Below are 17074 nucleotides of genomic sequence, written 5' to 3'. Positions count from 1 at the left end.
TCACACTATGTCCACATAGTAGCACAACAACATGTTCTAGCTACATGAGGTTGTGTTTGTACTATTGACTCTCCGAACTATGACATCCCTAAATCATATACTCTTCTATGTGATGATAGAAACAAGGGTGAACAGTAGAGTGTGGAAGGATTGGCCTATTCTAGGACTTATAACTTTTTGTTTTGGAAAGGTTGTTCTTGGTGGAGTGAATGATGTTTCTTCTAAAACCATAAACCATTGGGCCTAATAATCTAGATCCGGCGATGGTATTATACACGGCGAAAATTTGTGGCCAGCCAAAAAATGGAGAATACTAGAGACACAGCCAAAGAAAGAAAAGCTGTAATCACGAGCTATGGGATTTATATGCAGGCGGGGATAAAGTGCCGGCTGGCTTTGATGCCTGCGTGGGTGTACAAACGGAGGGAATTAGGAAGGAGAGAGAGAGAGAGAGAGAGGATATGGCCGATCGGTGCTATATTGATGGTAAGGTTTTGATCATCACGCGGCTGATACTGGGATTGCTGGTGGTGGTGGGCGGATCAACGCCATGCTGCAGCGCTTATAATGATAAGGATCACATGGATCAGATTAAAGCAGATCAGGTATATAGCCGGAGGACATTGATGCACTCGACTGCAGCTCCAGTTGCGCCTGCTAATTCAGCTGCAGCTTCTTATATAATCCATGTAGACGATAACGATCATGCTGGTGTCGTCGGTCGCGATGATAGGGTTCTATCGTCGATGAGCAGTACGGATAATGAGAATGGGAAGGGAATAGATGAGAATATTGAGCCGAATATGAGCTGGGGGAGGGTGGTCGTGGTGGAGTCGGAATCGGACTTTGGGTTCTTCCTGCCGCCGGCGCCGCAGCAGATCATTGGGGACCACGAGAGGGACGGCATCGCCTTCTGCACCAACCCCTACTCCGCCTTCGGTGTCTCCAGCTGCCAGCCCTTCCCCCCCGGCTTCCTTCGCACCGCCCATTTCGTCCACAACTCCACTGCCAACTACGTCCAGGTAGCCCCATCCCACCGTCTCTCTCTTGCTGCATATGCACAAGAAGTTTTAGACAAATTCCGACTATAATTCCTGCATTGTGAATTACTACAACACGATCGAGAGCTGCTCCGAGAGATGCATCGCATATTTATGGTTGTGCGGTTGGTGGCTTTTTTGCATGCTCATAAAAACTTTAGGCCAAATTCCCACGTTGTGAATTACAATAACATCATAAGCTTTTGTGAGGGCAGACAATAACATCATGAGCTTTTGTGAGGGTAGGATTTGTATGTCTAGCTGGGTGTGATTGGGTGTCATATGCACTGAATCACACCTGGCTAAGTACGGGATGCCTTCTGAGAAAAAGCTCATGACATTAAGCACCATACGCAAAACAAGGGAAAAACATCCCTTTAACCATAGGAGGAAATGGAGGGTAAAAAACAAGAGATCCCCTTGATTTTTAGTTTACAGATAGTTGGTGTGATCAATAGTGAAGAGTTTAGAAAATTAAGTGAATGTTAAGAGAAAACCCTATTTAAAGATAATTTTGGGTGAATTTTAGATATATATATGTATGTATGTATATAGATACATATATTGGCTATTTTTTGAGTTTTTAAGCCTTAAAATTAGCTAGATGACCAAGAAAGCCTCCAAAAAATAGCATTCGGGCTAAAATTTGCTCCAAATTTTTACCTTGAGGAAATATCAAAAACTTCTTATGATTATCCTTTTATTTTCTCATTTTAAATAGCTCACTTAAATACCAAAATTGCTCGCGTCTCTCTCGTTGATTAGATCTCTTCAATTATCTCACCTCAAGGCTAGAGCCATCAAATTTAAATCCTAAACACTTAACTGTAAACCCAAGGCCATAAACCTAGGTCGAGGAGGATAGCTCAAGTTTTCATCTTACATTGAGCAATGGACCATCTAATATTAACTCATAGCAATGAGCATGAATATTGGAATTAAAATCTTCAAAGTTCAATTAGGACTATACTTTCAATTTTCCTTCTCAAACAAGGTTGTCTCAAAATATTGGCAAGCTCAAGTCAAACGAACTTTCCCTTTTCTCTACAAATGTGAGCATATCCTAGCATGGATAAGTACCAATGTGCCTATGGCAGGGCCCACCTTGAAATATTATCTATTTGATTGCAACTATGCCCCTCCATGATATGCCATTTAACTTCAACATTATTAGAGTTAAAGTTAATGGGTGAATTTTTTCCTAGTTGTTGGCTTTCTTAGGACAAATTTACTAGGTAGAGGCTAGTTTGGCCACATATTATGAATGCAAAACATGACCAATTATGCATATTTTTCTATTCAAATTGATTCAAATTGAAGCTAATGCTAAATGTGATGTCATGAGTAATGGAGTAGCAATGTTATATCTTCCACTATAAGAACATGCCACATATCGACATTTAGGACACAACTATTCATTACAAAAATTACCCCCGACATCACTAAAAGCATCGGTATAGGCATCTCTATAGATCCATCGCTAATAGTGCCACTATGTGCATCCCTAAAAGTGACGCAAATAGCGCGCCAATAGTGACGCTTTGTGATGCATATACCAACTGGGATAACGACGCATGTAGTAAATCAATGACATAAATAACGATGATTACAGAGAAAAAAAATAGTGGCTATGTGCTGAATAATATTTTGGAAAGCAATTACATATTGAATACATAATTGTTATCAAGATAGTACAAAAATTGCTTAAAAACACAAGATTGATAACTCATAAAATAGATATAAGACTAGTGATGACAACTCATATTTTTACATGAAACCATGGAGAGGAGAATCCAAAACAAACATGAAAATCTATTTGTAAATATCACAAAATCTGTTTTTATATAAAGGATGATAAATATATCTAAGGAATACCACATGAAAGAGGCATGCATAGATCACAGGACTAAAAAAGAAAATGATATGTCCTCTATGAATCCAAGCGCATGCTACGTCTCCTCGCCATCTGAAAGATTGTCCTAATGAAAAGGAGGATCGAACGGACTCCGCAAAATAAACAACTAGACATTAGTCCACCATACATAATGTATCACAAAAAAACTAATGACTACATACAAGAAAGAGGATTGACTTATTGGACCTCTACCACATACAATCTATCGACGATAAGTGTAGTAAGACTGTGTCTCTCTACATATCGAGTCTTCATACCTATAGGATCGTGGTTTGTGATGGAGTGTTGTAAAGAAAACACAATAGCATTTTTAGAAATAAGGTCGTTAGTACAAGTGAGATTCCAAATAAGAAAGTGAGAATAACCAAAAGAAATTTTACAAAGTCCTCCAAATAAGTCCTATGTCCACCACTCCTCGGATGATGCATGACCCTTGCATCCAATGGTACCCTCATTGCCTCTCACTAGTGCCGCCATCTTCTTGGAGAGTCTATGGTCTCCTCCCAAAGTCTCCACCAATCCTCTATGTCTAACCACTTAGGCTTTGAGGTGCCACTCTTGATTGCCTTGTGTATGCCTGATCATTTATGTGACATGCATACACTCCATCAATCACCCAATGGAAAAATCTCTCTGTGGCTATAGGTGTCAGAAACTCCTCATGCAAAGATGCCACTACATAGCCCTTGCTCCCCTCTGGTATATTCTTCCAATGGTCCAAAACATTATGCCTAAATACTTGTTGGCACAACTCTCTCATGTGAGACATCACTCTCCTCCCATCATCATTCATGATTACAGTACTTGTTTTCTCATCTGTGAGGTATCTATACCCTACTAGGGTATGTCTAAGGTGTGGCCTCTTCCAACTGCAACCACACTCTTAGGCATAACCAGGAGACCCTTGTACATCTAGCGTACCTATAGGGGTAGTATCTCTTAGAGTAACACCCACAGCATAACCCAAAGTCACAAAAGTAGATATCTCTACATGTGTGAACAATGTTGGAGGTGATAAGTGTCCACCAGAATCATGAGACAAAGACACAACATCAGTGTATCCGCAATACCTACCTAAGCCAACACTCTCTAGAACTAGTGCGAGAACGAGGAGTAGCAACCTTCTTTGGAATCGACTGTGGGCTCACAATGTCTACATCTCCACAACATCTACGAGAACCACTCCCTATATTCGGAGCCAACCTAAAGCGTTGACCCTACTCTACTAGAGATTGAAGCATCAAAGTGTGCTAAAGTAAATCTCACAGAATGACCTGACAATGTTCGCGATAACTCCTGGGCTATTTCTCTCTTGCTCTCTATTTTTTCTCTCTATATCTATTTTTCTCTTTCTTTTGGCCTCTTTTTCTCCCTACCTCCTTCTCTTTCTCCCTCTATCTCTCTTCTTTTCACTCTCTTCTTTCTCTCTTTACCTCACCCTTCTTTTCTACCCCTCTCTCTCTCTCTCTCTCTCTCTCTCTCTCTCTCTCTCTCTCTCTCTCTCTCTCTCTTCATTTCTTTGTTTCCTCTCTCTTTGTTTCTCTCCCCCTTCATTTCCTCATTGTTTCTCTCACTTATCCTCCTCTATCCCTTCATATCTTATTTCTCTCTTCCTCATCCTCTTTTTTTCCTTTCTCCCTTTTCTCTACCTCTTTCTCTCTTCCCTCCCTCCCTCTCCCTATCTTTTTCAATGCATTCCATTACAAAGTAAAACAAAAAAATAAAATAAAATAATAGAAAAGAAAGAAAGAAGAAGAAATGCACCTACCTCCAAGGTCCAAAGACAAAATCTTTTGTCCCTCCTCTTTACTGCTTCCCTTCTTTCTCCCTTGTGCACTTCTCCCTCTTCTTCGCATACGGTGGTGGAAGTAGTGATGGCGATGATGAGCTTTCCCTCTCCCTCTCTCTCTCTCTCTCTTCCCCTCTTCGTCTCCCTCTCAAAACGGCAAGCTCTCTCACTCTCTCTTTTGCTCTCTCTTGGAAATGTTTTGGTCGGCAAATGCTGCACTCAAGTTTTCCACACTTGTTTTCCTTAGAGCGGTGTTGTATTTGCATCGCTATTAGCGTCTCTAAAAGCATTGCAAATTTTCATTTGCGATACTAACAACAATACATATAGCAACGTTGTTAATGGCGCTGCTATTTAACATCGCAAATTGTCGTCGCTATTGTCCCATTCTCTTATAATGTTCTCCACTTCTTTCTTTATAGCATAAATTTTGTTTGTTTGTAAGTTTTGTCAATGAAAGTTACTTTATTATCAAAATTTGAATAATGGGAGATTGAGAATTAAGATCCTGTGGCATTATCAAATTTTGAAAAGCTATTGCATGTCAAAGACCAAGTAACATGGTTAAATCCATGTTTGAATAGTATGGATGCCTAATATTTGAGCTTATATAGAATAATAGATTTGAAATGTAGAAATAAAATTAGGAAAGTTGTTGGTGAAACAATTAAATTACTTGGCATTTGTTATGCAAACATGTGCAAGTTTAATTTTTTTGTCTTCCAAATTAAGTCCAAATACAAAAGAAGGTTTTATTAATTCATTAAAAAGTTGTCACAAGTCCACTAAAAGTCCTCTATAATAGTCCTTAGGCTATAAAGGATCCCTAATATTTACATGATTCCAATTGTGATACTTCAACATCTAGCCATCAATTCTCCAATTATCATTCTTTAACTTCTATTTTTTAGGTTTTAGGATTTTTATGTGATCAATAGTGATATGTCTCCTAGCCTTTAAAAAGGTAGAAATTTAAGACATGAGTATATTTTTAAACATGTTTTTCACTACTACTCATCTAATCTTTACTCAGGTGACTGGACGTCTCAATGGCACTATTTACACATCAAGTACAGATGGTGGGGGGCAATATGATCACAATCATTCCCCTGAGAATGGAGAGTGTTTAGGTTATCCATTTTTTGTGAACCTCATTGAGCCTGCAAATGGTCGCTTTTGTATTCGTTGTTGTCACAAGAAAAAGGATTGCCCCACTGGAAAGTCAACAGAAGGATGTATAGCTGTCCTTGGGGGTGACTATAGCTAGAATTAGTAGCTTGATTTGTTTGCATTTTTGAGTTTTCTTATATATCCATATTTACGTATCTCTCCTCCTTAAAGCATTGAAATAGAGTTTAAACATTCTTTTAATTATATGGAATTTGAATTTATTAATATATACATTTATTGTGGACTCTGAATATGAAAATCAAATCTCAAAATGGTGTTTAAATGCATGTATTACAAAAGCCCACACATGTCAATAAAGTTGAATATAGATTAGATTTCCTTCACTTTTACATCGGCACTTATGTGTAGATTATATATTATCTACTACCAAACACTTGCTTTTGATACTAAGTCAAGATAATATTAATCTTATGATTGTATCTTGAAGCAATGTTACATGTGGATATGTTTGTCTATATTATGTGGCTAAGAGTTAAGCTATACAATTCGAAACCTTTCCAAGCATATGATCATTTGTATTAGGTAAGAAGGTCAAACATTCAAGATCAAAAGATATCATTGCTTCAATTTTATACCATGTTAAGTTTATTGTTGAAGAATGTGTGTCATTAATATCCACTCAAATTATCCAAAAACAAGTGTCCCCCTCTCACCCCCCACATGCCCACCTATTTATATTTGTAGATTAGAAAAAAGATGGACTCACAAATGGGCCCTATCAAAATTAGTTTATGAGTACATTGTCCATTTTTATTGTTCAGACAATGAGTTACATATTGAGATGTTTATTATGTGAATATTTTCTTATGAAAATTTGAAATTATGTTTAACCATAAAGTTCGTGCACAAAATTTGAAAGTATAGCCCACTTTCCTCACATTATGAACCATCCTCACTTTTCAAATATTTTCTAAATGTAGGCTCCTCAAAAATTGGGATGAAAACCTTTATTATTTCCTATTTGTAAAATTTTCCTTCTTTCCTCAATTTAATTAAAATTTACCAAAGCAATCATGTTCCAGAAATTTGAGCCATGTTTTTAAACCTAGTTCGCACTTCTTGGTAAGCCTTGTTACTCCGTGCCTATAGAAGTAAAGTCTTAGCACAATTCTCCTTGGATATTTTAAGATCTAGCTCTCTTCTACCTTTTGGTAACACAACCTTCATTTTTATGGTATACTTGCATTGAAAATTGGTTTTTTCTTGCATCTTCACATTGACAAGATTTTAGTTCATTGAGTTATTTGATTATGCTTCATGGCTTGATGCATCATTTCCCTTTGGTCGCAAAAATTTTTGCAATCATAAAAATAGAAGAAACACAATTTATATATGGATATACTTAATGTGTTAGAAATTTTGAGTGAATTCATGCATTTATGAGAAATGCAATGAGAAATAATGGGTGGTAGTGAGGAATAGTACATGAATATGATGTCAATAATCATGTAAAGAGGTGGAAAGACATTAGTATTTTTAGGAAAAAATAAGGAGAAAATACCGACTACACTTGCTTGGTATAAAAGGTGTAAGCGAATTATTTTGTTTATCATTATAGAATAAGCAAAGTCTCTTTTATCTTCACCTTCTTATTCATCTTCCATGGTTGCTCTCACATTTTCTCTCTTCTTCATGTCTTTCTCTCTCTTGTTCTAGTCTTTCTTTCTCCTGTTTCTTTGTCTTTTCTACTCTTCTCTCTCCTCCCTTTCTCCTCTGGTTTCCTCAAGTGATATTAAAATACAATCTTTTGATCAATTTATATTTCTCTTTTATATCCATTTCATAGCTAATTCTTTCAAACAACCCATTATACCATAGGTATAGTAGGTACAAACTTTGGTAGTGACTTGTGGTCCATCTACAAGTAGTGAATACCATGTTTAGAGGTATTAACTATAGCTTTGGAAAACTTTAGCGATTTCAAGGTCTAATTAATGATCGGTCATCACTCTTTTTGAGATGAGTTTTAGAGATAGTTTGGCAAAAGTGGGCCCAAAAGAGTTAGAGGAATTTTAAACTGTGGTTACTTTTCAAAGAGAGTTTCTTGTTATTTTTCTTTGCTTTAATGCTTCATGGAGTTTATAGTGAAAGATCCATGTCTCTCTCTTGAGGCTTCATCATTTAGCAAAAATGGATATTTTAAAAACTTATATGGCATCATTTTCAACCTTTTGATAACCAATACCTTGAGTAACAAAGTGTATAGATACTATTTTTGACTCATTCTTGTTGATCCATAGGTGCTTCCATACTAATCTCTAGCAGGCTCATCAATCATTTGAAGCCCTAGGGATGTGTCAAGGAGAGATTTGAGAGGTGAGAGAAAGAAGAGTAGAGGAGAAAGAATGAGTGAAGACAAAAGACAAAGACTAAAAAGTTAGGAAAGAAGAGAGAGAATCCATGGAAGCTATGAACAAGGAGGTGAGGTGAGAGACAATAATTGTATTATTACAAAAATATCTCAAAAGTTACATCTCACACCTTTTATACCTATGTTAGTGTGACAATGTATTTTTGACAATTTCACACCAAAATATATCTTTTCAACTTCTTATAATCCATCCCTACCCAAAGGTTATTGCCCACAAAAACAAACTCACAATGGTTGAGAAGGATGGATGAAATAGAGTACTACTCTGATTTCAACTATACAAAGTAGGGAAAATGAATGAAGAATTGAAGATATATTGACTAAAATGAAGACATGAAAGAAAGCCTCTGTTGTATACATGATCCCGATATCTTCAAAAGCAATTGGAGCCTTTATATTTTTAAGAAATAAGCTCAAGAAGTAATAGATAGCTTGTTATAAGAAAAAACCCTATTGAATGAAATTTGCCATAACTTCTGATAGAAGTATCCAAATGAAGTGTACCATATGTCAAAATGTAGCTATTGAATAGTGATTTGATCTTATGTAGGTGATACATTTCTAAAAATTATGCAAAATAAAGGCTATTCTTTTCGAAAATAGATTTCTATCTAAACTCTATCTACACCATAACTCTTACTCCATGATAGATACATCTCAACCACTAATGTATCCCATGGGTAAAAAAACAAATCTAATAAAGCTTTAGGCCTCCAACAAGCTTCTTTATTTGGAAAATCTCTCCATTTAATCAAATGCTCAATGAGAGAATAAGAGCAAACATTTTTCTCACATTGATCTATGATCTCCTCAGGGATGTATTAAATAAGATCTTCTTCATCTATAGGAGGCAACTCATCAACTATATCCATATAAATATTATAAAATAGATTGAGCAAGATAATATTAAACACATTGTGAATATTAGTAGAAGAGGGTAGTTCTAGTCTATGTGCCAAGTCTCCAATGCACTTCAGGATCCTCTGGGGCCCTCAAAACCTATGAGCAAGCTTGTTACTCGATCTATCCTTCAAAGTAGACTAAAGAAACTTGGGTGCTTTCAATAGCATGTCCAAACATGCCAAATATGTTGACTACATGTTGCCCAACATGGAACAAAGGACCATATATCACCAACTATCAAATTTCATGGAACAAGGGTTGGTTACGTGGTGTGGTGGAGTTCACTCCTACCCTAGTCGATATCAATAATCATATATGTGGTAGGTATAGATATAATGTACATAGGAGATCTCAAGGTAAAGAGAGAAGAGCTGGCAAATACATAATCCACTGAGCAAATCTTAAATACATAACCCATAAGCATATAAATATCACTGACAACACACTAACATACATAAGTGTCAAGTCCAAAGTAAGTGATCAAATCAACCTACTATAGGGTAACTGCATCAAATATCAAGAGAGCATGTATAAGAAGTAAGTGTCCCATGGTCTCAATGAAAGTAAGCTCAACCTAAACTGCATGAATCCAAAGCTCTATATAACATCCAAATTAGTGCAGATAACTCCGACTAGAACAAAATTGAATGCCAAATGAGCAATGTAAGCTCAAAATATCAAGTACATGACATCAGAGGATAGAAAACTAATAGATTCAACTCTTTGAGTGGTCAAATCCATATCTCTCAGCACACTCTTTGTTTCTAGCTATAGAATGCCTAAATATGATATTGTATACAAAAGTTATGGCCAAAATATAACAGTGTTATCAAGCTACCATAGTTGTCCACACGACTTTTACAACATGCTCAGTATCCACTCAAAATGGATAAAATGACTGCTCTTTAGCTTAATAAGAACTCAACAAGGCTCAACTAAGCCTTGGAAAGCTCTCAATAAGCATGAAGCAAGTTGGAATAAGTTGGAAGAAGAAAAGACTCGATGCATGCCTCGAGAGGAAGAAACAATGGTTACCATGAAACCTTGAGTTGAAGCTTTAAATTCAGGGCAGAAGCAAAGGATAAAGAAGCTCCTTGAATGGTTGCTTCTAATACTAGTTGATAGAAAAAGCTCGAGTGGAAGCACACAAGCAGAAGCAAGATCAAAGCAAGAACTATGGTGGATGGAGCACACTATCAATATAATGAATACATGGGTAGTTAGGCACAAGCACCTTTACCCCCAACAACTCTACTATTTTACAGCTTCTTAATCCAATATCGAGAGTACATTAGACTAAACTCATAATAAATAGGTAAAAACATGCTTTTTGTATAATAAAATAATGGAATGAATAAGATGAATTGAGTGGAAAGGGAAAATCCTAATTTTATTTTGTGAAAAACAGAGAAGAAAATAAATTAATTTTTTGAGAGAGGGTATGGCTTATAAAGCTAAACACAAAATAGATTTTCTTTTTAATTTAACAAGTAGAAAAAAAATGTCATGCTCTTCTCCTCTCCTCTCTCAAAAACATTTATTTAAACTTCCCTCTTTGTGCAAGAATCACATGTCTATCCACAATTCATATCAAGTTAAACCCCCTAGAGGTGTGCAATCAAAAGATGGAGAAGAGTTTAGTGGCATGATTTATTTGTGATGGATTGAATGATGCCAAGATCAACATCCTATGATATCAAAAAAACATTTGCATGTATATACTAGCTACATTTCTTCTCCTACCACTAGCATGTAATGTTGCTTCTATTCTAAAGTTTGTTTACACATAAACTTTCCTCAACTCACTTACTCTAACCCTTGTTTCTCCAAGGAACCTTAGAGGATATTAGATGACTTTGAAATGAGCTTCAAAAATTCAAGCACATTGTTTAGCGTTGCTTTACCCCATGTAATAGCAAATCAAAGTTTGGGGGTCATTTTCTTACATAAGTACAAAAGGCAACTCTATAGTTCATATAGCCCTAAAGTTATATGGAGAGGTCATGCACAACCCGAGGAAATTATGGAAGTCTAATAATCCACAATAGCAATGGTCATACATCAACCCAATGTTGCGGTAATCCATGCAACAAAATTTTCCCAAACGAGGATAACCATGTTTATGTAAATTTCAAATAAATAAATGTATTTAAGTTCCACTTTAGATTCCTTGATTCTCTCTTGAAATCATGTGGGTCTCATGGAAGAGTGTTAGAAAAGTACGTTAAAAATATTATTTTACTTCTAAAATTCACATTGGCTAATAATTAACTCAATTAGAATCCAAGAGATTCAAAACTGACTTTAGATAGTAGGTTTTTTCTTCTTAGAAATGAAAATTGAAATTAAAGCAAAAATCAATTCATGCACGACATATTCATTTAGTAATTAAAGTTATGCTTTCTATTTATTGTATGACTATTTGTGGATTTGATTGTGTTGAGGTTAACTTACCATCAATTCATGCTTGTGATGGCCAACTAGAAAAGAGAATATGCTCATGTTGGCATTCTCACGAACAACATCATCAGGCCTACGGACTACTTATTGATTCAAGCATTTCAAGAAACCAAGCTATGGCTACCTCTTACATACCCAACGCCCACTCTCCAAATATTAGTGAGCTTATTGGCCGATCCATTCATGATAGTCTAGCCACATGAATTTGCCAATAGGTCCACAATCCAAGGAATGCACTCAAGCAAGCTCCATCTCCATGCTCCACCTACCATGTTTGTCACACGAAGATAAGAGAAGAGAAGAAGAAGCAAAGAAGAGAAGACAAAGCTTCTCCAAGCCAATGGTCCCTCACACACACACACACACACACACACACACACACACTCTCTCTCTCTCTCTCTCTCTCAACAAGATAGACACAAGAGAAGAAGAGGACCACAAGTTTGCACACTCCGAGAATGAGCGTATCCATTCACTTTTTGGTTTTTATACATGAGGTTTCGAGTTTAAGTGGGTGGGTGTCCATCTCTCCTATTTGGCTCTTGGTCGGCCTTTTTCGATTCATGCATACATATTCAATTACACAACCATCATGAAAGTGAATAAAAACTAATTATATATGTGCTCTTACCATTGTTATTCTTCAAAATCCATTGATAAGACTCAATTTGAAAAAGTACCACTTACCTCAATCTAGTTGTGTTAACCTTGATTGTGGTTATGATGCCAAGAGGCATATTTCACAGTGGATTCCGTGCCACGGTGGATTCCGTGAGGTTTTGCAGTGGATTCCGTAAAATTTTATTACCGGGGCTCATACACAAAGTGGATTCTTTGTGCGAAAAGTCGATGGGGACGCCTATCCTTTTCGGGCGTTTTGTTAATTTTATGTGTACATGGGTGATTCCATAGCGGGTGATTTCGTAAAATACATATTTAAATTAATAAACATTTATGAGTTTAGAGTGCGCACTCATAATAAATTAAGGTTAGAATTGATTTCTAACCAATTTATTTTTGTAGTTGAAGACTGCTAGGTATTCACTTTTGTCGGTTTAATTGTATTATTTTTCTAACAATTGTGAATGCTTCAGTTGATGTGTAGAGCGAGCAACGGTAGCAGTGGGAAGCATTGGAGGATAGCGCGTATTCAAATTATCATCAATTTTTTATGGGTGCATATCTTAGGCATGGCGCCTATATTTTGTCGCGTTTATTTATCAAAGCGCTTGATATTTATTTATTATTTTTGTATGCGCATGGGCGCATGATTTAAATACTTGTATTGGACATTGTATTTGGGTACCGCCTGACTTCTTGGGAGCCCATTAGCTTTAATTCTTTATTGGCACAAAAGCAAACTCAAAAGCTAAAGCGTGCTATTTTGTAAATTGGGCTATTATTTGAGCTTGAAGATGAATAATATATTAAATACATGCTTTGTAGAGCGCTCACACAAGGCATAGGGGAAGATTGCACCCAATTGGTCTCTTATTCATGTTATGCAAGCTTTCTTAATTGGTTTTTGTGTAAAAAGTAGAGTTATTTCGTTCTTGGGAACCTTTTGACGCTCACTACGTGCGCATACGGCGTCCGATCTATGTAGCAGTGGTATCAGAGCAAAGCTGAGATCGAGAGCTTCCAATCGCTTACCATCTCGTGCGAAGGCGGAGCTCTTGGAATGATCGAGCTCTACAGTCAGTCTCATCGCGAACAGTCGATACCAACGTGTTCCTGGCAGTCAAGAATCCCCTTCTGCACCCTCTCATCGTGAGAGACCAGCCTCTGTAGACGGAGGACCACACGGATACTTCCTTCAACAAGTCGTCGTGATACAGATAAGGAAATCTTCCATAGCCCAAGCTTTCAAAGCTTTAAGGTTAAGCTTACTAAGCTTAACAATAAGCTTATTAAAAAAAACTTACTTAAACGACTTTTTGCACATGCGGCGACAGTATGTACTGCCCGCCGCTGTCGACGCAGGCGAGGATATACTCATGTCCTTTAAATCCACAATTAATCAAAAAAGCTTAAAGCTTTAAGTCCTCCAAATACTCCAAGTCTCCTAAGCAATTCAAGTCACAAAGGTCACTAAAGACTTCCTCAACAACTACCTTAGAGGCAGTTCATACTCAGAAGCACATGAATCACTCTATTGCTCTCTGGAAGTCCCTGTTCACACTTGTAGACTGGCTGAACTAGTTTCAGCAAGAACAGAAGTTCACACGCAGACTATACGCAGTTTATACACAACACTATTCTCTTGGAAGATGGTTGTGACAACGAATACCACAATCGTAAAAGAGAAAGACTACAAAAGCCAAACAAAATTTACAAGCCTTGTAGACCCGCCTTTGAGCTACACTCATCCCGCTAATAAGATTTCGAGAGTGTGAGGTCTTTTAGAATTTTGCAGGATGACTGAACAAAATATGGACGATTTTATGGCTAAAGGTGATTTACCCAAACCAACGATGGAGCAAAAGTTGGATTTGATTATGATGCAGCTTGAAGAAGAACGAAGAGCTCGACAAGCTTTGCAAGTTCAATTGGCCAATTTGCAACGATCTACCACCGACCAAGATGGATCGCAACCCGAAGATCTTATACGACGTACCATCGATGCAACACTTGAAGCCCAATCCATTCGCAAAGAAACAAAGATAAGTAAAAGAAACTTCAAATTTCATACTTTCAATGGATCACACGATGGAGAGACTGTACTTGCTTTTATCAGTCAATTTTATGATTACTTCCGTGAAGAAACATATGTTGAGAAAGACAAAATTAAATGTGTCACTAACCATTTAGTTGACCGAGCATCCTTATGGTGGACTGTGGTCCGCAAGAGCGCTGATTGCCCTACTACATGGGAGGCTTTCCAAAAGAAATTTTTGCAGAATTTCCTTCCTCCTCAATTCCATGAAAAAGCCATCAAGCAATGGGATCTTCTACAACAAAGGGATCGCGAACCTATTTCCCAATACACTGAACGTTTTTGGAATGCTCTACTGCAATTACGTATGCTCGAAGATGTACCTGAAGCAACTCATAAATGTAAGTTTATGTCTGGCCTACTTGGACATTTCTATGTGGAAGTCAATATGTTCAAGCCAACAACACTTGAAGATGCAATTTCCTTGGCTCATGACACTGAAGACAAAATTCGCGGACGAGACAAGCGACCACAACAATTTCCAACTAATGGTAACTTTGGTTCCAAACAATTTAATTCAAATTTTTGAAGATTCAATCAAAGTCGTTTTCTTCCATCTTCATTCCGTAAATCTTGGACACGACCACCTGCCTTGCTATCAAACACCAATCCAAACCCTAAGCCATCCCCACAGTCAAATCCCAACATTCCTAAACTTCCTGCCATTACCAATAATGTATCCAAAGCCAAACACATAGTTTGTTACAAATGCCATCAACCTGGACATCTAACATCCAATTGTCAAACCAAAAAGCCACCTGTCCATATCAATTATCAGGGAGCAATAGAAGAAGAAGAACGTGAGGAAATGCCAGACTTTACGGAAGATGATGACAACATTGGTACTACTTCAGATACTTTGCCAGGTATACCAACTCCCCATTCTTTATTAACAATGAAATGTTTTGTGCATGGTAAAGAAAAGACTATTTTACATGATGATGGGAGCACACATGACTTTATTTCTGCAAAGTTAGTCAAAGAATTGAATTTACAAACTGTTTCTACACATTATTGCATCAAGGCTGCATTCTTAGGAACGAGATAAAATGGAACACAAGAGGTGTATAATTTAGAAATTAAAATTGGTGAATATACTGAACGCAGGAATTTCTTAGTTGTACCTTTGCTGTCTAGTGACATTATCTTAGGAATGCCTTGGCATCATCAATACAATTCTGACATAGATTATTCTATGCATTCAATTAAAATTTATTTTCAAGGAAAACAAATCACACTGCATGGTATGCATGCTTCCAATAATTTTCCACTGCTTACTCATACTCAGGCTAAACGTGCATTACGTAAAAGTAGCAAATCTTATTTAATATGGGTGAATGAAATTCAAGCTAAAGAAAAACAGATGCATCCTAGGCATACATAATTTCTTGCCCAATTTCAAGATTGTTTTGCTGTTGATTTACCACCTGGATTACCACCTTCACGTCCTGAAGATCATAAAATAGATTTAATTCTTGGAACACAACCACCATATAAAGCACCATATAGACATAACCAAATTGAATAGAAAGAAATTCAAAATAAAATAGAGGAATTGCTTAACAAAGGATTAATTCAACCTAGTAGTTCTCCATTTGGTGCACCTGTCTTATTAGTGAAGAAGAAAAATAATACTTATCGCATGTGCATTGATTATCGTGCCCTAAATAAAATTACTGTTAAGAATAGATATCCGATTCCTAGGGTAGATGATCTTATGGATAAGTTACAAGGATCTGCCATATTTAGTAAGATAGATCTTAAATCTGGATATCATCAAGTAAGATTGGACAAATCTGATATATTCAAAACTGCATTTAGAACACAATTTGGATACTATGAATTTCTAGTTATGCCTTTCGGTTTAACTAATGCATCAGCCACATTTAGTCGTATGATGAATCACATATTTTTGAAACATCAGCATTGTGTCATAGTTTTCTTTGATGACATATTAGTATTCAGTAAAAATGAGAAAGAGCATTATAAACATTTGTCTTTAGTTTTTAAGTTGTTAAAAGACAATCAATTATATGCTAACCCCAAAAAGAGTGAATTCTTCCAAACAGAAATTGAATATCTAGGACATATTATTTCATCGAAATATATTAAAGTGGACCCTAAAAAGGTAGAAGAAATTTTAAATTGGCCCATACCCAAAAATGTGCATGAATTACGTTCTTTTCTAGGTCTTGCTAGCTTTTACAGAAAGTTTGTGAGGAATTTCTCATTACTTGCATTACCTTTTACAAAACTCTTAAAGAAAGGTATTGTGTATAACTGGTCTGATAATCAACAAAAGTCCATTGATTTGCTGAAACATGCTTTAACTCATGCTCCTGTATTACAATTACCTGACTTCAATAGACCATTCTTTTTAGTAGTTACTGACGCTAGTGGATTTGGAATAGGAGCCGTCCTTATGCAAGATTCTCATCCCATAGCCTACTCTAGTTGCAAACTCAAACCATCTGAACTTAAATATTCTACATATGACAAGGAATTGCTAGCTGTAGTATAAGCCTTACGTCAATGGAAACATTATTCAATGGGATCTGAATTTATGATCAAAATTGACTAACAAAGTATTAGACATCTTCTTAGTCAACCACAAATATCTAACCGACACATTAAATGGGCCGCTTTTATTCAAAGTTTTCATCCTCTTATACAATATCAACCAGGAAAA

General features: G+C 36.6%; 1 protein-coding gene across 1 annotated transcript; it reads left to right on the top strand.

Moving 5' to 3' along the window:
• Positions 1 to 461: 461 nt before the first annotated feature.
• On the top strand, positions 462 to 6011 carry LOC148037566 (uncharacterized). Its single transcript, XM_087677120.1, has 2 exons — positions 462 to 1022; positions 5778 to 6011. Exons 1-2 carry the CDS (start codon positions 462 to 464, stop codon positions 6009 to 6011), a joined length of 795 nt encoding a protein of 264 aa, XP_087533246.1.
• Positions 6012 to 17074: the final 11063 nt, after the last annotated feature.

The sequence above is a fragment of the Lygodium microphyllum genome, chromosome 4, assembly GCF_053477565.2.
Source record: "Lygodium microphyllum isolate KBCC chromosome 4, Lygodium_microphyllum_v1.1.10, whole genome shotgun sequence".
In the NCBI taxonomy this organism is placed as follows: domain Eukaryota; kingdom Viridiplantae; phylum Streptophyta; class Polypodiopsida; order Schizaeales; family Lygodiaceae; genus Lygodium; species Lygodium microphyllum.
Note: the sequence above shows the minus strand (reverse complement) of the source record. Positions and strands in the feature narration are given on the sequence as shown.

What these genes read in the sequence shown, in the direction of transcription:
- LOC148037566 (XM_087677120.1), top strand. Translation starts at nt 462, where the DNA reads ATGGCCGATCGGTGCTATATTGATGGTAAGGTTTTGATCATCACGCGG. An exon ending in CCACTGCCAACTACGTCCAG is followed by an intron (nt 1,023 to 5,777) that starts GTAGCCCCATCC and finishes ATCTTTACTCAG; the next exon opens with GTGACTGGACGTCTCAATGG.